The 18,293-nt window shown below is 37.1% G+C and overlaps 1 protein-coding gene across 1 annotated transcript; it reads right to left on the reverse strand.

The window, feature by feature from the left end:
• Nucleotides 1-900: 900 nt before the first annotated feature.
• Nucleotides 901-4,064, reverse strand: LOC129039558 (beta-defensin 110). The gene is made up of 2 exons (XM_054493447.1): nucleotides 3,950-4,064; nucleotides 901-1,184 (listed from the first exon to the last, which is right to left on the reverse strand). The coding sequence occupies exons 1-2, from the start codon at nucleotides 4,002-4,004 to the stop codon at nucleotides 1,036-1,038; spliced, it is 204 nt and encodes a 67-aa protein (XP_054349422.1). The 5' UTR covers nucleotides 4,005-4,064; the 3' UTR covers nucleotides 901-1,035.
• Nucleotides 4,065-18,293: the final 14,229 nt, after the last annotated feature.

Consider the following 18,293-nt stretch of genomic DNA (forward strand, 5'->3'; position numbering starts at 1 on the left):
GTTTAATTTTATTTTGAGGGGTATGAAGAGAGGATTCTATTTTATTATTATGTTGTGGTATTGACGGTGTTTCTTAAGAATTTTGAATTAATATGGATTGTTAAATTGTATTCCTAAACTCATAAAATAACAGAATTAGCTCTTCTAAATGGAAAACAAATGGTACAGATGCATCACTAACATGTTTTAGTGAGGAATACTGTGGATCCTCAGAGAAAGTAGTAGAGGAACTGAGGCAGAGTGAAATTGAAAAGTGAAGGTTATTGCTGCTTCCTTTTGTCAGGTATCTCCTCAGACATAGTCATCTCTCAGGACTGAATAGCTGCATTAAACTATTAGTCATAATTTTTGACTTCTTTGGTCTAAATTTTCAGTTATTTTCTCCTCTTCTTTCTGAAATTATTCTCCTTTCTTTTTACTACCTCTCTTATCTCTTGATACACATTTATCTTTACAAAATAATAAATATGAGTAGAAATTGGAGCTGGTTGTGATTCTTCTCTGGTCTTCCATTCTTATACTCGTGATCCTTTCACTTCAGCTCTGTCTCTCTCACAATAAAGATCTGCCCTCTTAATGTCCAGTCTCCCAAACCCAGTGGATTTATATATTTACATGGGGGTAATCTGTGGAACAGTATCTAATAAAATAACAGTGCATTTCTACTGGAAGCTTGTATCTTAGAGATATGCTTACCCAATTATTTGACCTAGGGTTTCTCACAACCTTACTTATGGCAACTAACACAAGGCACATAAAACTTGTGGAACTTGTGGAACATGGAGCACTGAAAACTTGAGGAACTTGCATAAAATAAGTCCCGCTACTTCTGGTACCAACAAATCAGGAGAAAAGCGTAATGTAAAGGCACCAGATATGAGCGTGACATATGATCACTTCTGAATGGTTCAACATTAAGTTTTATTTAGTTCTTGTGTATTATAGAGACACACAGGCCTTGAAGGATGTGCTGGGAAAACTTAATAACGCTGGTCCTCTCTTCTTGGAGCTTGTGACTCTTTTCTTCTGTCATCGTTACTGCTGCAAGCAGCAATGAGTTCCAGGTCTTATGCAGTAAGCAATCCTAATTTCATTTTCATGACACTGATTTTTACAACGACCATTACCCATTCTGCACTCTCTCCTCAAGTCCAAGCTACCATACTCAGGATATTTCTTTTTGGCTGTAAGAAGGGAAGAATGACTAAAATTAGCCATCTAGCTAAGACACATCCATGTTTTAAAAGGAGAAAGTCCATGAACCAAAAGATTATAGAATGAAAATATCCACCTACCTACGGAGGAAAGTTTAAGTGAATTTACTGTCCCTTGGTGCAAGCTACATTCTAGAAATATAAAGGGTCTTGGACCTAAGTTAGGTGTTTCCACTTTCTGTCTTACAAGAAACTGGGCAGTGACCCAAAGATGGTTCCCAAAATCAATGGAAAAAAAGTGACCATAATTTATCTTTTGGTCAGGCTCTCTCTCTACAATCATCTAATTGCATTTGAGCTGCCTGTTCTCTGCTCTCACTAACATTATTTAGACTGAATGTTGTGCTTTATGTATTCTTCTTCAAGAGATTTTCACTGTAGCTTGATTTTGCTTCTCTAAAATGTCAAGAGCTAGGCAACGCTAGCGAATTTGTCTAAATTCCTGCAACTCCCCTGAATATTTGGGGTTTATTTCCCCGAAGAAATCACCTAACTCAGACATGTGTCTAATAACAACATTGATAAAGAAAAATAAAGTGGAGTCATTGTTAACCATTACATGATTTCTAAAATTACCAGTGCTAGCTTTTTTTTTCTTTTACCACAAAGTTTCTGAAATACTTTACAAATAATTTCTGTCAATTACTGTTTGTGTTGTTAAACCTTTTGACTAGGAATCAATAAACTATTGTCAGGGAGTCAAATCTATCCTGCCATGTGTTTTTGGAAATAATTTTAGTGGCACACAGACACACCCATTTGCTAACACATTGTCTATAACTGCTTTTGCATTAAAATAATGCAGTTGAGATCATAGGGTTCATAAAACCTATAATATTTGTTGTCTCACTTATTTCTAGAAAAAGTGTGTTAACTCCTACTCTGGCTTTATATTTTCTCATCAATCATGAAAGAATGGGTGAGGGATTTGTAGCTGGGGTCACAAGAAGACATGTCCAGGAGAGCAAAACTGCAACTAAAATTTGCACAGTATAAGAAACACAAAATTTGACACGATACAAAAATAACTTTGTAATAGTCAAAGCTGTAAGAAAAGATATATGTTTTGTTTTTTTAGCTTAAAGATGGACTCTCACTAGAAGTTTCTCATTTAGAATTGAATATATTTAGGGGGTTTGAGGACATTGGTTTGATCGGCTATGTGATCTATTCCAAGTCAATTTTTTTTATTTTATATTTTAAATTGTACCAAGTCAAAATTTTTTTTATTTTGTATTTTAAATTGTACCCTGGACGATATGTTTTCAGAAGTCATTTGTTTTGTAGCCTTTATTTTTTTGTATACACATGAAATTCTTGACCAAAGGACAGATTTAATATTTTCACATATGAAAACAAATAAATTATGCCACTGTTTCCTGCTGTTAATTATTGTTTGGTCTTCTCAAGGGCCAGGCCTTTTGGCCTAGGCAGTCTGTCTGCAGTTCCAACAGCTGAAACCTGATGGTGAGTAGTAATACCTGTTAGCTAATACACAGACTCAGAGCTACATTATCTATGTCATTGGTATAGTGGCTATAAAACCAAGTCCTACTATTAATATTGGCTTTCTTCTCAATGTAACCAAAGCAATTCAGAGTATGAAGCAACTTAAAGAAACAAAAGCATAGAAGAGCATCTAGTTAATCTGCACAATTTAAATATTCACTTCTAAAGATCATTACTTATTCTACATTTTCTGAGGAGTTATTATTATCAAACCCATATGTGATTACCAGTGACAGACACCTGAATTACACTCACTTTTGGCAAGAGTTCTGTCACATTTGGCACTGTTGTCCATGATTGCACCTTGGACTGACCCCACCCCTTCTCTTATTCATTCTTTGTCTTATTTTACCTTTCTAAAACATTATTGTCTTCTTTCTCCTCATTCTGACCTCTACATGTGTTCTTCAGCTTGTGTCCTTGGCTTGCTAATCTCCTTTGCAAGCATTCATCTCCTCATTCAAATAGTATCAATTAAATATACTCCCTGTCAATTGGATGCCAAGCTCAACGGCATGGCATCTCACTCTAAGCAATATTGACCTTTTGAATAGGACAATTCTTTGCTCTAAGGGGCTGTTCCGTGCATTGTAGGTTATTTAGCAGCATCCTGGGCTCTATCTACAACTGGCACTGTGCCAGTAGTACAAGTTGTGATGAGCTAAAAGGTCTCTAGACATTGCCTGATGTTCCCTTGAGCACAAATTTACTCCTCTCTGAGAACCACTGGTCTAGTGATACTTTGATATTTCAATAATTATTATTTCTGCCCTCAAATACATTGTTCAAGTCCAATCTGTCTGAAATCTGTGATCATCACTTTCAACAAAGTAAAATCTCCCTTCATTTCTCTCTCACATCACTTTTTGTTATGATATTATTTTAGATTTACAGAAGAGTTGCAAAGTTGGTGGAAGCCGGCTTCCCCTTACGTTATATATTGCATAATCTTGGTAATGTTAATTAAGATTAACAAATTAATATTGATGTAATAGTATTTACTAAGCTATGCTTTATTCAGATTTTGCCAGTTTTCATACTTGTTGTTTTTGTCTGTTTTTCACTATTGTCTTTATTATCTGTTCTGGAGTCCAATCTAAAATACCACATTACATTTTTGTGAAATGATGTTTTAATCCCTATGTTATTATCATATTTTTATCAAGAAACAACTTATGTCTTCTCAGATTTGTTAGTATAAATCCCCACAAATATTTGCATATTACCTGGTAAAATTGTGACCCAAAAGAGCAGAAAAAAGAAAAAAAGTTGAATCTTCATGGTAGAGAGTTTCTTAAAAAAAAAGTGTCAACAGACCTCCTCTTTCAAGTCAGTTGTTTTGAAATAAGGAAACAGAGATCCCTTTTATTTATAGATTCTCCTGGGAAGTACTTTTAACTACTGAGGCTTATCGAGAGCAAGAACATTTGTATGCTTGGTTGAATAGTGCCACCCTCAAAGAACATGAACTCAAAAAGTATTATTAAATTTTTCTCATAAAAGTAAAACCTGCTGTGTAACCTTAACTAGACTTTCATGAAAACACAGTTTTTAAGAGACTTTTATTTATAGGGGTATGTGTTTGGATTGCTAAATGTTATAGTAATCAGCTCCTCTATTCTATGTTATATGTAATATTAAACATTATAATGCCTTAGTATAAAATTGTTGAATGCCTGAATCATAAAATTTTATGGAAAAAATTTTCGTTGAGATCAGTTTTGTTTTGCTGATAAAACAATGAGAACCAGGGAGATTAAATGACTTTATTTCAATTAATATAATACACAATTATTTAAATAATCAGTAAATTCTGGATTCACTAAAAATGTGAGAAATATTCTATATGTCTTTTTTTTTTTTTTTTTTTTTTTGAGACGGATCTGGCTCTGTCACCCAGGCGGGAGTGCAGTGGCACCATCTCAGCTCACTGCAACCTCTGCCTCCCAGGTTCAGGTGATTCTCTTGCCTCAGTCTCCTGAGTAGCTGGGATTACAGGTGCCTGCCACCACGCCTGACTAATTTTTGTATTTTTAGTAGAGATGGACTTTCACCATGTTGGTCAGGCTGGTCTCGAACTCCTGACCTCATGATCCACCTGCCTCGGCTTCCCAAAGTGCTGGGATTAAAGGCATGAACCACCATGCCCGGCCAAGTCTTTGTATGATTTATAAATTTTCTATAGTCATCTGATTTCAAAATTTCAGGTTCAATGTTTTAATTCTGTTTATGGAACTGAAAATTTCATATCTGATCTAAATTGCATGCTTACAAAAACTAGTATTTTGGATATGTGAGAAAGAGCTGGAAGTTTTGCCCAGGACTCAGAAGCTGATGCTATAAAGAAAAACAATTGGCCAGGTGTGGTGGCTCACACCTTAATTCCAGCACTTTGGGAGGCCGAGGTGGGTGAATCACCTGAGGTCAGGAGTTCTAGACCAGCCTGGCAAACAGGGTGAAACAACCCCATCTCTACTAAAAATACAAAAATTAGCTGGCCGTGGTGGCAGGCGCCTGTAATCCCAGCTACTTGGGAGTCCAAGGGAGAAGAATCGCTTGAACCTGGGAGGCAGAGGTTGCAATGAGCCGAGATCGTGCCATTGCACTCCAGCCTGGGGTACAAGAGCGAGTCTTCCTCTCAAAAAAAAAAAAAAAAAAAGAAAAAGAAAAAGAAATCAATTAATCAATTATTTCCTACCATATAGTTAAGATAATTTTTAAGACAGTGGTTCCTAAATTTTAGCTGCATCAGAATCCCCTAGAAAGCTTGCTAAAATCAGATTGCAGTGCAGTGTCCCACCCCCAGTATTTCCAATTTAGTAGAACTGGAATGGGGACTAAAATTTGCTTTTCTAACAAGATCATTGAATGCTAATGCTGCTGAAAGGGACCACATATTAGCCTAGGAAACCTAACTCACTCATTCTATAATATCTAAGAAAAATGTTTCACAGTCATAGAATCTGCAGCATACATTAATAAAGAATTAAAAGCTGCTTAGAGTTTCTAATCAAATATACTCATATTACTGGTGAGAAAAGTAAAATCAAGATAGATGAACTTATTTACCTAGTAATTGTTATCCTTTGCAACAAATGCTTCATATTATAAAATAAAAATAACAACTTTTGGATTAAATCAAATATGGGGAACTTGATTTATCTGTTTCCTTTTTGGGAAAGAAAAGAAAAATTGAGAATACAGCATTAGTTGATAGGAGGAAGACCACTTCAGTATATCACTATGCAACAATTACTCAACAAATATTATTGAGCACTAAAATTAAGAGTTCAGTTATTGATTTCAAATTGATTTTGAATTGATTTCATCTTGTTGCAGTCAGAAAACATACAGAAGACTAAGAAAAGATTCCTATGAATAGAAAGTACTCTATTGACATAGGTTAAAAAGAAAAAAAAAAGACAACTGTATCTCTAATACAGAGCATTTATCCCTTACCAATTGGTCCAATTGATTTTGCTATTAGGATGGACAAATATATCCTATGCAAAAGAGAACTGGAGAGACTAAACTGACATAACAGAAAATAGACTTTAAAAAAAATTGTTACTAGAGACAAAGAACAACATTGTATAACAGTAAAATGGTCAATCCATCAAGAATATAGAGAAATTACAAACATTATGTACCTAACATAAAAGCTCTGAAATGCAAGAAGTAATACATGACAGAATTGAAACAAAAAATAGATAGACAATAAAAATAATACTTGAGGTCAATAATATACCACATTCAATAATGGATGCAAAAACTAGACAGACCAGTAAGGAAACAAAAAGTTCAGCAACCTTGTACACTAACTAGACCAATGGATACCTGTAGGACATTCCATCCATCAAAAGCAAAATACACATTCTTTTCAAATGAATATGGAACGTTCTCTAGGATAGTCATATATTAGGTCACAAAACAAGTGTCAATATATTTAAAACATTGAAATTATACAAGGTACCTTCTCTGACTACAATGGAATAAATTTAAAATCTGTAACTGAAGAAAAATAAAAAAAATACAGATAACTGAAAATTAAATAATACAATCTAAAATAATCACTGGTTCAAAAGTAAATCCAAAGATGAATTAGAATATGCTTAGTATGAATAATAACAAAACATAATGTGCCAAAACTTATGAGATACAGTGAATGCATATGAAAATGCAAGAAACCTAAATAGCAGAAATCATCTTGAAAAAGAACAAAATTGGAGGACTCACACTTCCTAATTTCAAAACTTACTATCAAGAAACTGAGGAAGGTTGGATGGAGCAAGATGGTGGAAGAGAAGGCTTCACTTATAGTCCCCTTACCACCCCCAACTGCAAGGGCACCAATTTAACAACTGTCTAAACAAAAAAGAACCTTCATAAATAAATCAGGTGAGCACTCACAGCACCTGGTTTTAATTTCATGCTGAAAGAGGCACTGGAAGAGGGTAGGAGAAACAGTCTTAAATCACAGATACCACCCCCCTTTTTCATCCCTTGACAGTAGCTGAGTGGTGCAAAGAAAGAATCATGTGTTTGAGAGAGGGAGAGAACAGCAATTGTGAGACACTGCATTGAACTCAGTGCTGCTCTGGCATAGCAGAAAGTAAAACTGGGTTGAACCCAGCTGATGCCCACTCATGGAAGGAGTATTGAAACCAGCCCTAGCCAGAAGGTAGAATTTGATTCTTGGCAAGCCTTGCCGCTATAGTCTAAAGTGACCTGGGCTCTGAATAAACTTGAAAGGCAGTCTAGGCCAAAAGGGCTGCAACTCCTACATGAGTCCTAGTGCTGAACTGGGCTCAGAGCCAGTGAATGTGAGGAACATGAGACCCACTGAGACACCAATTGAGGTGGCTAAGAGAATGCTGGCATCACCTCTCCCCTAACCCCAGGTTACATAGCACACGGATCCAATAGATACTTCCTTTCATGTGAGGGTAGGAGAGAGATGAGTAAGGAGGACATTGTCTTGCACAGTAGATACCAGCCCAACCACAGTAGGATAGGGAACCAGACTCATGAGGCCCCCTTTCCAGGCCCTAGCTCCTGAGTGACATTTCTAGACACACCTTGAGCTGGAAGTGAACCCACTGCCTTGAAGGGAAATTACCTGAGGGCCTTGGGAGAGACTCTGAGATATGCTAGCTTCAAGTAAGACTTAGCACATTCCCAGCAGTGATGGCTATGGAGAGAGACTCCTTCTGCTTAAGAAAAGCAGAGAGAAAGGTAAAGCGTGCTTTGTCTTGCACCTTAGGTGCCAGCTCAGCTGCAAAGGGATAGAAAACCAAGCAGGCTCTTGGGGTCCCAGATTCTAGGCCTTGGCTCCTCGGTTGCATTTCTGGACAAGCTGTTGGCAAGAGGGAAGAGCGCTGTCCTGAACGGTGAGTCTCAGGCCTGGTGGCAATTACCACAACCTGACTAAAGAGCCCCTGGACTTTAAAGGAACATCCATGGTAGCTGTTAGTACTCCCTGTGGGCCTGTGGTAGTAGTGCCCATGGGATGAGGCTCCTCTGCCTGTTGAAAGGGGAGGAAGAATGGGAAGAGCTGTGTATTGGGGTTTCAGTGTCAGCTAAGCTGCAGTATAACAGAATACCAGGTAGACTTCTAAGGTTTTTGACTCCAGTCCCTGGCACTCAGATGGTACCTCTGGATACCTCCCCACATCAGGGCTTTAGGGAACTTGCCACCCTGAAGGGAAGGACACAAGCCTAACTGGCTTCACCACCTGCTGATTGTGGAGACCCAGGACCTTGAGTGAACATAGGTGGTAGCCAGATAGTGGTTACAGAGGACCCTGGGTAAGACCCAGTGCTATGCTAGCTTCAGGTCTGATCCAGTGAAGTCCCAGTGGTGGCGGCGGCAGGGGTGTTTGTGTCACCTCATCCCCAGCGACAGCTCAGAAAAGAGAGATGCTCCATTTGTTTGGGAGAAGGTAAGAGAAGAGAAGAAGAGTCTACTAGGTAATCCAGAGAATTATTCCAAATCTTTTCTAATACCATCAAGACATAGTACAATAAAATATAAATGAACAATGAGAACACATGGACACAGGAAGGGGAACATCACACTCTGGGGACTGTTGTAGGTTGGGGGAAGAGGGGAGGGATAGCATTAGGAGATATACCTAATGCTAAATGACGAGTTAATGGGTGCAGCACACCAGCATGGCACATGTATACGTATGTAACTAACCTGCACATTGTGCACATGTACCCTAAAACTTAAAGTATAATAAAAAAAAGAAAAAGAAATAACAAAAATTTAAAAGCAGGAGGATGAAGTTGGGGTGTAGAGTTTTAATTCATTTTATTTTTGCTTGTTTAGTTTTTTTTATGAAAACAGTGTTGTTACCAGCTTAAAATAATGGGTTATAAAATTGTATTTGCAATCCTCATGGTAACCTCAAATCAAAAACCATATAACAGAGGTACAAAAATAAAAATCAATAAATTAAATCATACCACCAGAAAATATCACCTCCACTAAAAGGAAGACAGGAAGAAAGGAAAGACCACAAAATAACCAGAAAACAAGTAGCAAAATAGCAGGAGTAAGTACTTACTTGTCTCCAATCAAAATACATAGAGCGGCTGAATTGATTAAAAAACAAACAAACAAACAAACAAACAAACAGGCCAAGCGTGGTGGCTTATGGGCTCATGCCTATAATCCCTACACTTTGGGGATTGCTTGAGGTCAGGAGTTTGAGACCAGCCTGGCCAACATGATGAAACCCCATCTCTACTAAAAATTCAAAAAAATTAGCCAGGTGTGATGGCAGGAGCCTTAGATACCAGCTCTTATTCCCAGCTACTCAGGAGTCTGAGGCAGGAGAATCGCTTGAACCCAGGAAGCAGAGGTTGCAGTGAGCTGAGATCGCGCCACTGCACTCCAGCCTGGACAACAAGAGTGAAATTCTGTCTCAAAACAAAAACAAAAACAAACAAAAAAACAAGACCCAATAATCTGTTTTCCACTATAAGCACACTTCATCTATAATGATACACATAGACTAAAAATAAACAGATGGGAAAATATATACCATGCCAATGAAAACCAAAAAAGACTGGGAATTGCTATACTTACATGAGCAAAAATAGATTTCAAGACCAAAACTGTATAAAGAGACAAAGAAGGTCATTATATAAGGATAAAGGGGTCAATTCAGCAAGAGAACATAATAATTGTAAATATGAACCCAAAACTGGAGACCCCACATATGAAGAAAATATTATTAGAGCTAAAGGGAGAGATAGGTCCCAGTGAAATAATAGCTGGGTACTTTAACACCACACATTCAGCAGTGGACAGATCTCCTGGACAGAAAATCAACAGATAAACATCAGATATAATCTGCACTATAGACAAAATGTATCTAATAGACATTTACAGAATATTTCCTCCAATGGAGGCAAAATACACATTCTTTTTGTAAGCACATGGATCATTCTCAAGGATAGATCGTATATTAGGTCACAAAAGAAGTCTTAAAACATTCAAAAAATTAAAATTATATCAAGTATCTTCTCTGACCACGATGGAATAAAACTAGAAATCAACAGCAGGAGGAATTTTGGAAATTATACAAACACATGGAAATTAAACAATATGCTCCTGAATGACCAGTGGGTCAGTGAAGAAATTAAGAAGAATATTGAAATTTTTCTTGAAACAAATGATAATGAAAACACAACATATCAAAACCTATGAGATACAGCAAAAGCAATACTAAGAGAGAATTTTATTGCTATAAGTGCTTACATCAAAAAGGTGGAGAAACTTCAAATAAACAACCTAACAATGCATCTTAAAGAACTAGAAAAGCAAAAGCAAACCAAACCCAAAATTAGTAGAAGATACAATAAAGATCAGATGAAAAATAAATGAAATAAAATACAAAAGATCAATGAAACAAAGAGTTGGTTTCTTCAAAGCTTACAAAAATTTGACAACTCTTTAGCCAAACTACGAAAAAAAGAGAGAACACCCAAACACATAAAATCAAAGATGAAAATGGAGACATTGCAATTGGTAGTGCAGAAATTCAAAGGATCATTAGTGGTTACTATAAGCAGCTATATGCCATTATATTGGGAAATCTAGAAAAATGAATAAATTTCTAGACACATATAACCTATCAAGATTGACCCAGGAAGAAATTCAAAACCTGAACAGACCACAGACAAGTAATGAGATCGAAGCCGTAATAAAAAGTCTCACAGCAAAGAAAAGCCCAGGACTCAATGGCTTCATTGCTGAATATTACAAAACATTTAAAGAAGAATTAATACCAATCCTACTCAAACTATTACAAAAAATAGAGGAGGAGGGATTACTTCCTAATCATTTTGTGAGGCCTGATACCAAAATCAAACAAAGACACAACAAATAAAGAAAACGATAGGCCAAGATCATTGATGAATATTGATGCAAAAATCCTCAACAAAATGCCAGCAAACTGAATTCAACAATGCATTAAAAAGATCTTTCATCATGACCAAGTGGGATTTATCCCTGGGATGCAAGTATGGTTTAACATACTTGAATCAATGAGTGTGATACATCATGTTAACAGAACAAAGGACAAAAATCATATGATAATTTCAATTGATGCTGAAAAAGCAATTGATAAAATTCAACATCTTTTTATGATAACAACCTTCAAAAAACTGTGTATACAAGGAACATACCTCAACATAATAAAAGCTATATTCAGCAGACCTACAGCTCTCATACTGAATCTTCCCCTAAGACAGGGAACACAACCAGGCGACTCATTTTCCCCACTGTTGTTCAACATAGTACTGAAGTCACACAAATAGTAATGAGACAAGAAAAAGAAATAAAGACCATCCAAATTGGAAAGGAAGAAGTCAAATTATCCTCTCCTTGTTTGCAGATGATATGATCTCATATTTGGAAAGTCCTGAAGACTCCACCAAAAAAACTTAGAACTGATATACAAATGCAGTAAAATTGCAAGATACAAAATCAGCACACGAAAATCAGTAGCATTTCTATACGCCAACCATGAACAATCTGAAAAAGAAATCAAGAAAGTAATTCAATTTACACAAACTACAAGTAAAATAAAATACCTAAGAATTAATGTGACCAAAACAGTAAAAGATCTCTACAACGAAAACTATAAAGCATTGAGGGAAGCAATTGAAAAAGACATAAAAACATGGAAAAATATTCCATGTTCATTGTTTGGAAGAATCAATATTTTTAACATGACCATGTTACCCAAAGAAACCTACAGATTCAATAGAATCCCTACCAAAATATCAATGACATTCTTCACAGAAATAGAAAAAAAAATCCTAAAATTCATATAGAACCACAACAGACCCAGAATAGCTAAAGCTATCCTAAGCAAAAGGAACAAAACTGGACGAATCATATAACCTGACTTCAAATTATACTACAGAGTGATGGTAACCAAAACAGCATTGTAATGGCATAACTGCATGTAGATCACTGGTACAGAATAGAAAACCCAAAGATGTATCCATACATCTACAGTGAACTCATTTTTGAAAAAGATTCCGAGAACATAATTGAGGAGAAGACAGTCCCTTTAATAAAACATGTTGGGGCCAGGCACTGTGGCTTGCGCCTGTAATCCTAGCACTTAGGGAGGCTGAAGTGGGTGAATCACTTGAGTTCAGGAGTTCAAGACCAGCTTGGCCAACATGGTGAAACCCCATCTCTACTAAAAATACAAAAAATTAGCCGGGTGTGGGGGTGCATGCCTGTAATTCCAGTTACTCAGGAGGCTGAGGCAGGAGAATAGCTTGAACCCAGGAGGCAGAGGTTGAAGTGAGCCAAGATTGTGCCACTGCACTGCAGGCTGAACCACAGAGCTAGACACCCCGCATGGACGTTTGAACTGGCAGGGGCATCTTCCCAGAGATTAGAGAGAGATGGGGCTTCAGCAGGCACCAAGCCAGGGACGTTTGTGTGCGGGAGAGCTCCGGTTGAGCTCCGCTATGGATGCCCATCCCAGGACTCTCTGTCACTCTGAGAGGCTCTGTCCTCAGCTAACCACAAGAACGGGAGATAGCAGAGCCAGTTTCCCCGCGGGAATGGGGCACGAAGGTCCTGCAAGGCACGCCTGCCTGCCAGTCCCTCCCAGGGCTCCCGTCTGGCCACCCCACAGAAGTATAGACACGGCGCATGCTCTACTGCCCGGCCTGGGTGCTTTGTTCCAACTGAAGGCATTCTGGCAGCCTGGAATCCTTTTGGATCCCCCAAAACACCCAGAACCCAACCCTGAGGGTCCAGAGAAGGGAGGAGCCACAAGCAAGTCCTGGTGTTTCAGGGCTGCAGCCTGCCGCTAATGAGTGCTGGGGATGTCTGCCAAGCACTGGAGCCAGGGAGAAGCTCACATACACAGAAAACTACGAGGGGTGAGTTACCCAAGTTCGCGGGCTGGTGTGAGGCTTGGGCATGGCTCCCTTCACTGGTCTGGTCTGGTAAGCGAGCGGCCTGTTTCCCTGCTGGACCTCTTCTATGGGCCAGCCCCTCAGCCTGAAACTCTAACAATAACATCAAGGACAACAAAAATGCAGGCATAGTGCCAGTGATCAGAGGTGGCTTCCTGAAGGCTGAGGAGTGGATCTGGTGAGTGTGTCATCTCTCTCCACTTGGCACCGCAAAGTGCAGCTGCAAATGCAAGGATACACAAAGCTGAGTGGCAGTCCGTCTACCGCCCATTGTTGTCAAGCACCATCTACAGGACGCAGCGCAAACTACAATAACAAAAAACTAATTCTTCCTTAGCAAAACCAAGGGCAAGAAATCAACAACAGAGACGCTAGACAAAGGCTTAATCCTCTGAAAACTTACAGAAATAAAGCCAACTCAATATATATTCAATTTACACAACAGCTGAAGGAAGACCAACTTCCCAGATAAGAAAGAATCAAAACAAGAACTGTGGCAATTCAAATAGCCAGTGTCTCCGTAACTCCAAAAGAACCCATTAGCTCCTCAGCGATGGTTCTTAACTAGGCTGAAACGAATGAAATAACAGACATAGAATTAAGAATATAGATGGAAAGGAAGCTCATGGAGATGCAGAAGAAAAGTTGAAGCCCAATCCAAGTAAGCCAAGCAATTCAGTAAAATGATTCAAGAGCTGAAAGATGAAGTAGCCATTTTAAGAAAGACCCAAACTGAACTTCTTCAGCTGAAAAATTTACAACAATTTCATAACACAATTGGTAATATTAACAGCAAAACAGACCACGCTGAGGAAAGAATCTCAAGCTCAAAAGCCAGTTCTTCGAATCAGTTGTCAGACGAAAATAAAGAAAAAAAGAATTTTTTTAAAATGAACAAAACCTTCAAGAAATACAGGATTATGTAGAGACCAAATCTATGACTTATTGGCATCCTTGAGAGACAAGGAGAGAGAATAAGCAACTTGGAAAGTATATTTGACGACATAATCCATTGAAATTTCCCTAATCTTGCTAGGGAGGTTGACATGCAAATTCAAGGAATACAAGAATCTCATTTGGATAGCATACAAGATGACCATCCCCAAGGCACATATTCATCAGATTCACCAAGGTCAACACAAAAGAAAAAATCTTAAAGGCAGCTACAGAGAGAGGTGAAGTTGCATACAGAGAGGACACCATCAGACTAGCAGCAGACCTCCCAGCAAAAACCTTACAAGCCAGAAGAGATGTGGATCATTTTCAGAAACCTTAAAGAAAAGAAATTTCAACTAAAAATTTCATACCCCACCAAACTAAGCTTCATAAGTAATGGAAAAATAAAACTCTTCTCAGATAAGCAAATGCTGAGGGAATTCATATCAACTAGAACAGCTTTCCAAAATGTCCTTAAGGGAATGCTAAACATGAAATTGAAAGAATGATGCCTGGTGACACAAATACTCACTTAAACACATAGCTTACAAGACATTATAAAGCAACTACACAACCAAGTCTACATAAAAATTAACTAACAGGATGATAGGTTCAAAATCTCACATATCAATACTAACCCTGAATGTAAATGGGCTAAACACCCCTCTTAAAAGAAACAGAATGGTAAGCAGGATAAAAAAACAAGACCCAACCATCTACCATCTTCAAGGGAGTAATGTCACATGTAATGATACCCAGAGGTTCAACGTAAAGGATTGAAGAAAGATTTATCATGCAAAATGGAAAAAAAAGCAGGAGTCACTATTCCTATGTCAGATAAAATGGACTTTAAATGTTTTACAATTAACAAAAACAAAGAAAAGGGTTAGATAATAATAAATGGTACAATTCAAAAAGAAGACTGAATTATCCTGAGTATGTACGCACGCAACATTGAAGCACCCACATTCATAAAACAAGTTATTCTTGACCTATGAAAAGATTTAGACAGCCACACAATAATAGTGGGAGGTGTCAACACCCCGCTGGCTGCAGTAGATAGAACGTGGAGGCAGAAAACTAACAAAGACACTCTGAATTCTAATGCAACACTTGCCCAATTGGACCTACAGACACCTACAGAACACCTAACTTAGCAACCACAGAATATGCATTCTTCTCATTTGCATACAGAACATATTCTGAGATTGACTACATGCTAAGTCATAAAGCAATTCTCAATAAATTAAAAAAAATCAAATCATACCAAACACAGTCTTGGATCACAGTGCAATTAAGTCAGAAACCAATTTCAAGAATATCTCCCAAGACTACAAAAATACTTAAAAATTAAAAGTCTTCCTCCTGAGTAACTCTTGGGTGAACATCAAAATAAGGACACTAAGAGGAAAGTTTGTAGCACTAAATACCTTCATCAGGAAATTAGAAATATCTCAAATTAACAATCTAATTTGCACCTAAAGGAACTAGAAAAAAAGAAGAAAGCAATTTATAAGCTAGCAGAATAAAAGAAACAACTAAAATTAGAGAAAAACTGAATGAAATTGAGACAGAAATCCATGCAAAAGAACAAGAGTTGGCTTTTCAAAAGAATAAACAAAATTGATAGAACCCCTAGCTAGATTAACAAAGAAAAATGAAGAGATGATCCAAATAACACAATCAGAAGTGACAAAGGCAATATTACGACTGATCCCACTGACAAACAAAAGATCCTGAGAGACTACTATGAACTCAATGCACACGAATTAGAAAATCTAGAGGAAAGGGATAAAATCCTGGATGCACACTATCTCCCAAGATTGAATCAGGAAGAGGGTGAAACCACGAATGTACCAATATCAACTTCTGAAACTGAATGGGTAACAAAGAAACTACCAACAAATAAAAGCCTTGGGTCAGATGGATTCACAGCTGAATTCTACCAGACATACAAAAAAGAATTGGTACCAATCATACTGAAACGATTTCAAAAAATCGAGGAGTAGGAGATTCTCCCTACCTCATGCTGTGAAGCCAGCATCAACCTGATACCAAAATCTGGCAGAGATAGAGTGAAACAAGAAAACTTCAGGCCAATGTCCCTGATGAACATAGACACAAAACTCCTCAACAAAATATTAATAAACCGAGTCCTGCAGCACATCAAAAATTAATATACCACTATCAAGTAGGCATTATTCCTGGGATGCAAGGCTGGTTCAACCTACATAAATTAATAAATATGATTCACCATATAAACAGAGTTAAAAGCAAAAGCCATACGATCATCTCAATAGTCATGAAAAAATCTTTGAAAAAAGCTAATTTATCATCTGTTACCTTTGCCTTAAATCAAACAGAGACACATGACATCAAATCTCCTATCTGCCCACATAGATCTCAGTTCATGGATAAGATAACAAACTCTCACCAAAGTACTCTATCACTTCCTTTTCCTTGGAGCCACAAGCTGTGTGCTGTCTCTCTCTAATTACAAAGTTCTAGTGCTCACTGCTGATCCTAAATTCACATTTCAGGAGTTCAGGCAACTGATACTCAGAGTTTGGAAAAAATATTTACAGGAACCAAAGAAAGTGGCCAACAATTATATTTCCCTTTGCTTTTTTTTCCCCCTTACTTTCTGTAGAGTAAAAGCCTCACAACTATAAAGGACATTAGTGAAAAATTCGGACAATTTGAATATGGGCTGTTTTAGATAATATCCCTTTAATTATTTATGTCTGTAATTTCTATCCACAATATTTTGTAGCTTGAGATGCCATTTTTGTTGGAATTATTTTTAAATATCTAATAATCTAAAATGTGTCATGTTTTAAAATTTTGTTTTCAATTTGATTCTAGTACCTAGAAATATAATTTACTTTTTGTATTGACTTTATTTAGTGACTTTGCTGAATTGATGTATTAATTCTATTAGTTTCTGGATATTAAAAAAATGTAGATATCTAATCATGTTACATGTGAATAATGACAGCTATATTTCCTCCTGTCGACTGCTCATACTATTTGTCCTATTCTTTACTTATAGCACTGGTGCAGTCCTCTAGTATAATGTTATGTGGAAGTATTGATAAATTAACAACATTCTTGATTTGTTTCTGAACTTGGGTGAAAGTGTTCAATAATCCACTGTAAAATATGGTGTTTGATCTTGCTTTTGGTATAGGTAAACATTATCAATTTAAAAATGATTCCTCTGTCCTCATTTTACTGATACTTTTATCATGAGTTAATGTTTTATAACTCCTACAAATCAACAGGAAAAAAAGATACAACCACTAAAAAAAAAAAAAAAAATGTCACCAAGACTCAAATACAAATTCACAAAAGAGCATTTCTAATGGCCAGTATCAACATCAATTATGGAGAAGTTATCAACATCATTAATGGAGAGGAAAAAGGAAATAAGACCAAAAGACCAAGATGATATGCATTTACACACACAACAGAAGGGCTAAAATTGGAAAAAATGTGGACCAGCTGGAACTGTGGTACACTTCTTATTGGAACTTAAATTGGCATAATCATTTTTTGCTGTCAATATCTCTAAAAGATAATAATATAAACAGTTTATGTTGAAACCTCTCTACTCCTAGGTATATAACCATTAATAATGAATGCACACATTAATACAATTATAGCAGCTTTATTCATAATTTTCATCTATCCTACCACAGATACATTAAATTATAGTATGGTATACTGTGAGACCCCTGAAGTGGGGTTCAGAGTTTGGATCATAAACCAAAATCACAAGATGAAAATAGGATTATTTAGCTCCAAATTGACACTGGTCAGAGAGCATAGTATTATACATATCAGGAATATCGTATATAATTTGGACACCCAGATGCATTTTCCTATGTGCCCAGGTACTGTGTACAGGATATGTTTTGGCTATAAGATTAACCAAAGCTGACATGTGTATATGTCACAGCAGCATAAGAAACCTACAAGGTACAAGTAGCCTCAACTTAAATACCTTGTTACCACATAATTTTAAGTGACTTACTCCCTTTTCTTCATGTGGCCTTAGTCCACAGGTTGTAAGTCACATAATAACCAAGCCTGCCAGCCAAGGACACAGCCTAGAGGACATTCTTTAAGTAATACTTAGCACATACCAAGCCCTGCAAAACCATCACCTAT

This window comes from Pongo pygmaeus, chromosome 5 (assembly GCF_028885625.2).
Source record: "Pongo pygmaeus isolate AG05252 chromosome 5, NHGRI_mPonPyg2-v2.0_pri, whole genome shotgun sequence".
Lineage (NCBI taxonomy): Eukaryota > Metazoa > Chordata > Mammalia > Primates > Hominidae > Pongo > Pongo pygmaeus.